Consider the following 11435-nt stretch of genomic DNA (forward strand, 5'->3'; position numbering starts at 1 on the left):
GGGATTTTGATTTTTTTAATATTATTTTTATTAATAATGAATGGTAATTTAGTCAAAAAAAATATAATTGAAGTAGAAATGACGATTTTTTAACGTTTTGTAATATTGGGGATGATTTTAATAACAAAAAAAGGTCGGGAATGAATTTGATTTTCGCCTCAGACCTTAAGAACGAAATTAGTACTTAACCCTTCCGTTGATTATTTAACTTTGATCTCACGGTGGGATTACATTGAAACTAAGTGAAACTTTTTTGAATTCAAATAGGACACTATAAACCTTAAGGACTAAAATAAGATTACATCCAAATGTAGAAGACTAATTTAATATTTCACTCAAATTTTGTATATAATTTACTTGTATTAAAAATTGTTTTTTGAAGTTATTGAGTTGATTTTAAGCTAATTGAAAACTTAGCTATTAGAAATATATTTAATGTAAATACAAAATTTTTAAAACAAAATTAAAATAAACAAAAAATAAAAAATATTTTTAAAATTTTTAAAAAATTTCAGAGGTAAAAATTATATTTTTCCCATTCATATAATAACCACAATCAATCATGCCAATGGGAATAACAAGCTACTACGATAAAGTTCAAAACTAAGATATTATTGCATATCACCAATTTTACATATAACAAATTAACTTCTACTTAGGCCACCAGAGGTGGTCTAGTGTTTTGAGTTGTAAGTATGAAGTTCAATCTAAGTTTAAATTTTGGATTTTTATAACGTACAGATACTCTTTATATATATTTACCGTGGTTGAATACTAGAATGACATGTGGTATCATGCTGGTCCTTTGGGAGCAGCTTGCAGGGCTCGCTGAACATGTAACAGAGCTTGGTTGACGTTAAGTGAAATAGAAACAGAAAAAGTCCCGTTGGTTTCCATAAAATGATGTAACGGTTATCAATGTTGGGCTCCGTTAGATATAGTGATGATCTTCATATGATTTGGGGTTCATAGCCCATTTGATTGATTCATACAAGGGGATTTTGGTGGGCCTATCAATGGAGCTTTGTAAATATGGACTATTTTAGACTCTTGTGTTTTTGTTATTTTTAAAAGCCGGTATGTTTATTATGTTTTTAAAAGCTTATGTATACCAAAATTTAAATTCTTTTAATATGAAACTCTAATTTTTAATATATTTATTTAAAATAAATTAGTAAATAATTTAATTTTTGTTATATATTTTGTAACTATATTTAGATAGAAATTATTATAGAAATTAAAGTATTTTTCATACAATAACAAATGTAACAACAAAAAATAAAACAAGTATAGAATAGATAAAATATTACGTTTTTTAGACTTTAATTGTAAAATGCAATAACAATGATATTTAAAATTTGACGTGGCAATGACTCAATTAACAAATAAAAATAAATTAAAATTTATTATAATTTTAAAATGGTATAAATTCAATTCATTATTAGGTAAAACTTTGAGAATTTTGTGTTCAAGGAGACAAGACAAAATATTTTGATCATAACTAAATTTACTAACACTCCATTTTATAGACACTGATAGCATGCTTGAGAGATTAGGACATAGTAAAAATTTATGTATAATATTAGATGATTTAGTCAAACCATCTAGTAAGTTTTTACTATCAACTTTATATGAAGAATATCACAAATAATGTCACTAAATCTATAAAATAAACAATATCACAAATAACATAAATATACAGCTCACATATTATATATGTATAAAGGACAATGCATATATACCGTATTGATAAACAATGTTTTCTAACATTTTAAAAATAAATCTTGATTTATGGACACTAAATATACATATTATATACGATGCAACTTCATATCTATTTTTTACCATATAAGAAATTACGTCTTCATTTGCGAAAAATCATAAATAATTTGTGATACAAAATAGTTCTTGTTTGTTCGAAATTGTTTCTAAAATCCAATCCGTATATATATTGTTATGGTCTGGCTCAAATCCTCCGTGGGTTGGCCCGACCCGAGCGCTACCCGACCCGGACGATCACGGGTGAGGCGCCCCGCAGCCAACTTGGACACGCGTCCCATACAGCTCATTCACGGCTGTGGGAGAACGTCCCAGAGAAAGTGGGCCTGTCCTTGTAGGGCCCACCCCTGACACAATATATAAGGGGAAGGATTTGCCCTTCCCCCAAGGTACGTCACATATCACATCACCCCTTTTCGCCTGCACATTTACTGACAAGAGCGTCGGAGTGTCTTTGCAGGTGACACCCCCCTTTTTTACACGAAGTACTCGGGACCTCGCATACACCAGCCCGGCAGTCCACGACCTGACGAGCCCCTACCACTTCCCAGAAGTCCAAACTCGAACCGTCCGGTAACCAACCAACCGAACATTGGCGCCATCTGTGGGGACTCGTTCATGGACTTCGTGCTAGTCCAGACTGGGACAGGCTGCGAGGCCGTGCCCGGAGGCGACGCCGCCGCGACGGAAACCCGACAACATCCAAGGTCGCCTCCGAGGAACGCAACACAATCACACGAGGGATGCCCCTTCGGGGGGACTGGCGACAACCACGCCAGAATAATGCAATAGCTACGCCATAGAATGCAAGACTTGGAACGCCGACTAGCAGATAGGGAACGCGACCAACACACCCCAGAGCAGAGTCACTCCCGCTCTCGCTCCAGGAGTCGCTCCAGACGTACGCCTACCCCCCAAGCTGACTCCGAAAGCACCGGGGAGAGAGGGCGCGCGAGAAGACGTCATGACCCCGTCATTTACGCCAGACGTGAGAGGCGGCGTACCGCAAACCGCGGGGATGAGGACACTCGTCGGGAGAACGACGGGAATACGAGGACCCGTAATAATGGGAGCGACCCCATTCCACCGTTCCATACTCGAGGTCCAGCTGCCAAAACACTTTGACAAGACAACGGACATGAGGTACGATGGAACGCAAGACCCGCTGGAACACCTCACGGCCTTTGAGGCCAGGATGAACTTAGAGGGAGTAGGAGACGAGGTAAGGTGCCGCGCTTTCCCGGTCACCATGGCGGGACCTGCAATACGGTGGTTCAATAACCTCCCGCAAGGCTCGGTAACCCGCTTCTCCGACATCAGCCATGAATTCATGGATCAGTTCACGACCAGGATTGCCAAAGCCAAGCACCCGATCAATTTGCTGGGGGTGACCCAGAGAGCCGGGGAGCCTACCAGGAAATACCTAGATCGCTTCAACGACGAATGCTTGGAAATCGATGGGTTGACGGACTCGGTGGCGAGCTTGTGCTTGACGAATGGGCTCCTGAACGAGGACTTCAGGAAGCACCTTACCACAAAGCCAGTATGGACAATGCAGGAGATCCAATGCATCGCTAAGGAGTATATTAACGATGAAGAAGTCAGCCGGGTCGTGGCTGCCAACAAACGGCAACCCCCCTACAACCAAACCCGCCACTACGAGGGTAGAGAAAGACAAAAGGAACACGCCAGGGACGGCGGTCCAAGTAAGACGCCAAAGCCATTTCCCCGAGTAGGAAAATTCACCAACTACACCCCCCTCACGGCACCAATCACGGAAGTTTATCAACAGATAGCCGAGAAGGGGATACTGTCGAGACCCCGACCTCTGAAGGACAGAACGGGGGGAAACAAAAGCCTTTACTGCGAATATCACAAGGGATACGGGCACAAGACCCAAGACTGTTTTGACCTGAAGGATTCCCTGGAGCAAGCAATCAGGGACGGAAAGCTTGCCGAATTCTCCCACCTCATAAGGGAGCCGAGGAGACGGAATCGCGATCACGAGGGCGAGGACAGGCCCCGGGCGACAAGACAATGCCAAGAACCAGAGGGGGACGACCACGGTCTCACGGTGGTGAACGTGGTAATAGCGAGGAATTCCGCCCCGAGGTCGAGATTGGCACAGAAGAAAGACGCCAAAGTCCTAGCTGTCTCCTCCTCACCCGCGAGAAGTTCCCGGGGACTCCCATCCATCTCCTTCGGCCCCAAGGACCAATGGTTCGACGAGGTACCGGAAAGTTCCCCCATGGTCATCACGGCCAGAGTTGGAACCGGCCTCGTCAAACGGATCCTAGTGGATACAGGGGCAGACTCGAACATCATGTTTCACAACGTTTTTGATGCCTTGGGACTGCGCACTAGCACGGTGTGGTAGGGTTGGGTGACCACTTCATCAAGCCGGATGGGATCATCTCCCTCCCGACCTCCATGGGACAAGGACAGAGACGAAGGACAGTAATGGCCAATTTCGTAGTCTTGCGAGACTCCACAGCCTACAACATCATCTTGGGGAGAAAAACCATCAACGATCTTGGGGCAGCGATTAGCACGAAGCTGCTCGTAATGAAGTTTATTACTGATGACGGATCCGTAGGATCCATCAGAGGGGACTTGGAAACGGCAGTCGCTTGCGATCACGCCAGTCTCTCTCTCAGGAAAAAGTCCAAAGAAGCATCAGGGGTTTTTCTTGCCGACCTGGATGCCAGAATAGACAACAAGCCCAGGCCCGAGCCAGAGGGGGACTTGGAAAAATTTAGGGTCGGTGATGGGGAGGAGAAGTTCACATTCATAAATAGAAATCTCCCCCATGAACTAAAAGAACCTTTGATGGAGATGATCAGAGCGAATGCCGACCTCTTCGCTTGGACGCCAGCCGACATGCCAGGGATAGATCCCCAGCTCATGTCACACTATCTGGCCGTCAAGTCAGAGGCTAAGCCAGTGGCCCAGAGGAGAAGGAAGATGTTGCAGGAAAGGACAGAGGAGGTGGCCAGGCAGACGGCCAGCCTCCTTGAAGCAGGGTTCATCCGAGAACTGGACTACTCGACTTGGCTATCAAACGTGGTCTTGGTGAAAAAACACAATGGGAGGTGGAGAATGTGTGTAGACTATTCCGACCTCAATAAGGCATGTCCCAAGGACTGCTATCCCCTTCCCAACATTGACGCACTCGTCGACGCGGCGGCGGGGTACCGATATCTGAGCTTCATGGACGCCTACTCTGGGTACAATCAGATACCGATGTACCGACCCGACGAGGACAAAACAGCGTTCATAACGCCTGGAGGGATCTACTGCTACAAGGTAATGCCATTTGGTCTGAAAACCACACGGCCCGACGATCTCCTAAACGACCTGGGGGGCGTGTTCGCGTCCCTCCGGCAACACGACATGAGGCTCAACCCGCTCAAATGCGCCTTTGCCATGGAAGCTGGGAAGTTCTTAGGGTTCATGATCACCCAAAGAGGAGTAGAAGCCAACCCTGAAAAATGCAAAGCAATTCTCCAGATGAAGAGCCCGGGTTGTATCAAAGACGTCCAACGATTGGCAGGAAGGCTGACTGCATTATCCCGTTTCCTCGGCGCATCGGCAGCAAAAGCTCTGCCCTTCTTCAATCTGATGAAAAAGGGGATAGCATTCGAATGGATCCCAGCGTGTGAAGAAGCATTCAACCACTTCAAGGAGATCCTAGTAGCACCTCCGGTGCTCGGGAAGCCCAAGGCCGAAGAGCCACTCTACCTCTACCTGGCAGTAACAGAGGAAGCCCTTGCAGCAGTGCTCGTACGAGAAGAAGGGAAGGCTCAGCAACCGATTTACTTCGTAAGCAGAGCTCTACAAGGAGCAGAGCTGAGGTACAGCAAACTGGAAAAGCTGGCGCTGGCACTCCTAACCTCCTCCCGAAGGTTGAGGCAGTACTTCCAGGGCCATCGCGTAGTCGTGAGAACGGACCAAGCAATTCGCCAAGTACTCCAAAAACCTGATTTGGCTGGAAGGATGATGACCTGGGCCATCGAGCTCTCCCAATACGACTTGCAGTATGAGCCCCGACATGCAATCAAGGCGCAGGTGATGGCAGATTTCTTGGTAGAGGTAACAGGTGACCCCCACGAGGAAACGGGTACACGGTGGAGGCTCCACGTAGACGGGGCCTCTAACCAGACGTCCGGGGGAGCCGGGGTCATCTTAGAGAGCCCGGCGGGAGTCATTTACGAGCAATCATCTAAGTTCGAATTTCCGGTGTCGAACAACCAAGCAGAATACGAAGCCCTCTTAGTTGGACTGACCCTAGCCCGAGAAGTCGGGGTAACAAGGCTGGAAGTGTGTAGCGATTCACAGGTCGTCACCTCGCAAGTAAACGGAAGCTATCAAGCCAGGGACCCCCTCCTGCAAAAGTATTTGGAAAAGGTTAGAGAATTGACCAGGCAGTTCCAAGAGGTCACGGTCCAACACGTTTCAAGAGAAAGGAACACACGGGCAGACCTCCTATCTAAATTAGCAAGCACGAAGCCGGGAGCTGGCAACCGGTCTCTCATCCAGGGCATGGTGAAGGAACCGACAGTTGCCCTCCATCTGACGGAGTCAAGCCCCTCCTGGCTGGACCCCATCACAAACTTCTTTGAACATGGCAAGCTGCCTGATGATGAGAAAGCGACCAAAACATTGAGAAGGGAGGCTGCCAAATATGCAGTCATACAAGGACAACTGTTCAGAAAGGGGCTCAGCCAACCCCTATTGAAGTGGTTACACCCCGACCAGATGGACTATGTACTTAGAGAAGTCCACGAGGGATGCTGCGGCTACCACATCGGGGGCAAAGCCCTAGTAAGGAAGCTCATCCGAGCTGGATATTACTGGCCATCAATGATGAGAGACTCCAAAGAATTCGTCAGAAAATGCGTAAAGTGTCAACAAAACGCCAACTTCCACAAAGCGCCGGCTTCCGAGATGAGCCTACTGATGTCTACACGACCTTTCGCTCAGTGGGGAGTTGACCTCTTAGGGCCTTTTCCAGTTGGCCCGGGACAAGTTAAATATCTCATAGTCGCCATCGACTACTACACCAAATGGATAGAGGCTGAACCACTAGCCAACATATCCTCATCCAATTGTAGAAAGTTTATGTGGAGACAGGTGATAACCCGTTTCGGTATCCCGGAGGTCGTCATTTCGGATAATGGGACGCAGTTCACTGACAAGAAGTTCACGGAATTCCTCACCGGCCTGGGGATAAAACAAAAGTTTTCCTCAGTAGAACATCCCCAGATGAACGGACAAGTGGAATCCGCAAACAAAGTCATCCTACTAGGCCTCAAGAAGCGCTTAGTCAACAAGAAAGGCGCATGGGCAGACGAGCTCGCTTCGGTCCTCTGGTCTTACCGGACAACCGAGCAAAGCTCCACCGGGAAAACCCCCCTTTCGCCTAACGTACGGGGTCGACGCAGTAATACCCGTGGAAATTGGCGAACCGAGTCCACGGTTACTTCTCGCAGGAGTAGACGAAGCGGTGGAAAAAGACCTGGTGAAAGAGACCAGAGAGATGACCCACTTGTCAGAAATAGCACTAAAACAAAGAATAGCTCTGCGCTACAACACTAAAGTCCTCAGGAGGGATTTTGAGGAAAGAGACCTCGTCCTGCGACGCAACGACGTCGGTTTACCGACCCCAGGAGAAGGAAAACTGGCGGCAAATTGGGAAGGTCCCTACAGAATCAAAGAAGTGCTCGGCAAAGGCGCCTACAAGCTGGAAAGACTCGACGGCAGAGAAATCCCAAGAACATGGAATGCAGGTAACCTGAAGAGGTTCTATTCGTAGCTTGGGTGCACCGACCAAGCGGCCTGATAAGTTGGGTAGAGGTTCAATTTAATCAAATGTTAATTCCCAATTATTTACTTTTATCAAATGCCTACTGTGTTCATGAATTTGTCTAGCTAACGACTAACTCTTGTCCAAATTCTTCCATCTATTATCTTCCAACGCGTACCCCGCGAGATCGTGCTCGTAAACGGCAACCCGGGATTGATCACACCGGGAAGCCAACAGAACCCTAGCCATATCGAACGGCCACGATAATAAGACCACAACGATTTCAAAAATAAAACCACAACGGTTTCAATCGGGTTACCAACACAAACGGCAAAACGGACACAAGCAATAGGTCCACCCCGAAAAGACGGTAACGAAAACAAAACACCAAGCAAGATAAATGATAATAATGATAAGTCGACCAAGCGACCAATTAAGCATAAAGTTAAAAAGTCACAACGAAGTGTTCAAAAAATCCACACCAAACCAAAGTTACAAGAAATCATTTCCGAGGCATGTCGACAATCTTGCCGTCTTGGATCATTTTGAAGACCCTGATAGCCGACGTATCGAAGTCAGGGGCTACGACCTTCACTTGAGCCTTCAGAGCATCCTCAGTCATGAAGATTGCGTTCTTCCCTTGCTCCTTGGTCACCTTGTGCTTCCTCTTAAGCTCTTCGACCTCGACTTTGGCAGCCTTAGCCGACGAAACGGCCTGGTTGCGCTCCTTCTCTGAGGCCGCCACCCGACCTTGAGTGGCGTTCAGCTGGCTCTCCAGGGACATCTCCCGCTCGGCTAAACGGGCCACCGACTCATTGGAAGTCTTCAATTTCTCCTCGGCAGATGCCGCCTTCTCCTCGGCAGCCTTGAGCTTCTCCCCTACCTCGGACAGCTTCCCCCGGAGTGACTCGACTTGAACTTTGAAGTCGTTGTTGGTCTGGGCAGAGGATTCAAGTCTCCTTCGAAGCGCCTGCATCCCCGACAACTCGAACTCGGCTTTCCGAGCTATCACAGCCCCGCGGAGCAGAGTACGATACATCCACCTCGCCTGACCCGCCAAATCGGTACCATGGAAATGGTCCTCTGTGCCAGGGATAAGCTGGAAGTTGATGAATTTCGTAGCATCAAAATTTCGTTCCATAATGGTGAGAGTTCCTTCCGGGCTGGCAGATGCCCTCCGCTTCTTAGGAGTATGAACAAGTTCCACATCATCATAGTCTTGGTGGGTAGAAGATGAGTGCCCGCCAACGGCAGCCTCTTCGGAAATGGGGGAAGCCTGCACCTCGGCCGAATTCTTTTCGGACATTGCGGTGTCCTGGGGAGAGGGCACAGCCTGATTCCCCTTCTCCCCAGAAGGGCCATCCGATTTCCCGGCGTCCTTCTTGTCGACCTTCTCGTCATCACTGTCCTCCAAGAAGGTCTTGACTAAATTTTCGAGTCCAGTCACCGAGTCAGACATCTCCACTGTAACAAAAAAACAAATACATTAGTCGTGAAGTCGGGAAGAACAAACCAAACCACGAACAATGCAAAAACACAAAGGCAGAACAACTCACAAATATAATTCTTGGCGGACTCCCGTTCACCCATGAGGAGGTGGGGGTTCACGGGGTTCTTTCCAAAAATAGCAAACAACACATCGTCAATCCTTTTATTTACAGGGGACATTCCTTTGTAGGTCACCTTGATGAAAGAATTAGACCCCGCCCCGAAACTCCAATAAGTCGGGATGAGGCGTTCCCCCTCTAACGATAACCAAAAGGGATGGCGACCTTTAACAGGGCGTACTTTGAAGAATTTGTCCTTGAACCCATGATAAGAGTCCTCGAACAGGCCAAATATCCTCCGGCCTTGGGCAGACTGGAAAGACAAAAACCCTTTCCTCGCTTTCCCTTGTTTGGAGGGGTTGGTGAGGTTAAAAAAGAAGAGGAAGACCTCCACTGACGCCGGCAGCTCGAGATATTCACAAACCACCTCGAAACAGCGGATAGAAGCCCAGTTGTTCGGATGGAGTTGCGACGGCGACACGGATATCCGATTAAGGAGAGACATCTAGAAATCGGAGAACGGCAAGCGGACGTCGACCTGGGTGAACATGGCTTTGTAAAACCAAATCCAGTCGGCGACCCGGGGAGAACGGAAATTAATCTCGTACAATTGCTCGTCAGGCACAGGGACGAAGGTCTCGTAATTGGTCTCCTCATCTGTCCCCCCGCACAGATACCCGGCTTGTCGGAACTCCGTCAACTCCTCTAGATCCATCTGGTTCGGCGAGTCCTTTACGTCTGAGGTCACCCAGGCGTAGGGGTCATAGTTCGCCTCGGAGGTGGAAGCCCGGGAGACGATGCGAGGCATACCTACAGTGGGGGTACCACTCCATTAGTCTATGAGGTCGGGAGCCCGAAAAAACCCAAAAACTACGTTTATCCTATTCAACAATTAAGATCAAGCATGGCCAAAGCTACGCCTATCCCGAAAGCTACCTAAAAACCTACCCTGGAATGGTACCCCTCCCCTAACACGCCTACCTAGCATCAAAAGGTCATATAGCAACATATTCTAAACAAGACAGCAAGAACAAGCAAATACAAACGGCAAACACACAATAACAGAGCAGAAAAGAGAAAAGTCCAAGGATTACCTGAATTTGTTACGAAAGCTGAAAGGATGAGAGAAAGATGTTCGAAGAAACTGCAACAACACTCTAGCATTTCTGAGGGAAGAAGAGGGAGATAACAAGGAAATGGAAGAAACAGGAGCGTAAAAAGAAAAGAAAAGTGGGAGGTAAACTATTTAAATCTGCCACTCAGAAAGCGCGAAAGACTTGGGGGCAAAATAATATTTGCACACGAGGTTTTGCAACCCATTATGAGCATTTAATGCTCAGCGCGAGGAATGAAGCGACAAACGGTTGCCTCAGCAACCAAGAGACACGCACGCAGGGGGCATGTCCCTTCCACGAGCGGCCGACCTACCGATGATGAATGAAACGCGAAGTAACACGCCACTGATAGCTCTTGTAGAACCTATGCACAATTACTCAAGAGGGGGGGTGAATTGAGTATTGCAACAACAATGAATCTTTTTGCGAAAGTTAAAGACAATATACAAAAGTGTTATTGTACTAGTATTTTTCCAAGAGCTTAACTCAATTGCTAAGCATTTATAAGGAGCTTTTACTTTCCAATAGACACCAACTCAAATAAATTGATCAAGCTTTTCACCAATCGGACTTAAGCTATTCCTTAAGTACTTACGAAGCTACTTTTCGATCACAATTTATTTGCTCAAAGGTAAAAGACAATAATATTGAAGAGATGAGTTTGGAGAGATGCAAACGCTATTTAGAGTGGTTCGGCACAATCCTTGTCCTACGTCCACTTTCTTTCTCAATCGCTATTGAGAAGTTCCACTATTGCCAAGCTTCAAGGTGCTCGCACAAAACCTTTTACAATCCGAGTCCTTAGTTTCTAACACCTCACGATATATGATCACCACTCGTATACTAACCCACTCCACTTAAAGATACCTTCTCTAAGATTTGCCTTGAGTACTTAATATACTTCTTTTGTATCCTCACCGACTATAGTGTTTATAACTCTTCACTCAACCTTGGAGATCACACTCCAATTTACAAAGTGTACAAGAAAACAATTCGCAAAGAATTGTTGAGACGAAATGAGTACTCTCTAGAAGAGTGTATGATTACAAGTTTAGCACTATTGAACCAATTGATATTGCTCTCTCAAATTGTGTATTATAACACCTTAAAAAAAATGTGTAGAATGAAAGAATATAAACAAGATAGTTTGCAAATACTCACATATTTGAAATAAGGCTTTAATCCATC

General features: G+C 46.4%; 1 protein-coding gene across 1 annotated transcript; it reads left to right on the top strand.

Annotated features, from left to right (window-relative positions):
* Nucleotides 4240-7377, top strand: LOC107620940. The gene is made up of 3 exons (XM_016323020.1): nt 4240-4539; nt 5017-6546; nt 6913-7377. The coding sequence occupies exons 1-3, from the start codon at nt 4240-4242 to the stop codon at nt 7375-7377; spliced, it is 2295 nt and encodes a 764-aa protein (XP_016178506.1).

The sequence above is a fragment of the Arachis ipaensis genome, chromosome B10, assembly GCF_000816755.2.
Source record: "Arachis ipaensis cultivar K30076 chromosome B10, Araip1.1, whole genome shotgun sequence".
Taxonomy (NCBI): Eukaryota; Viridiplantae; Streptophyta; class Magnoliopsida; order Fabales; family Fabaceae; genus Arachis; species Arachis ipaensis.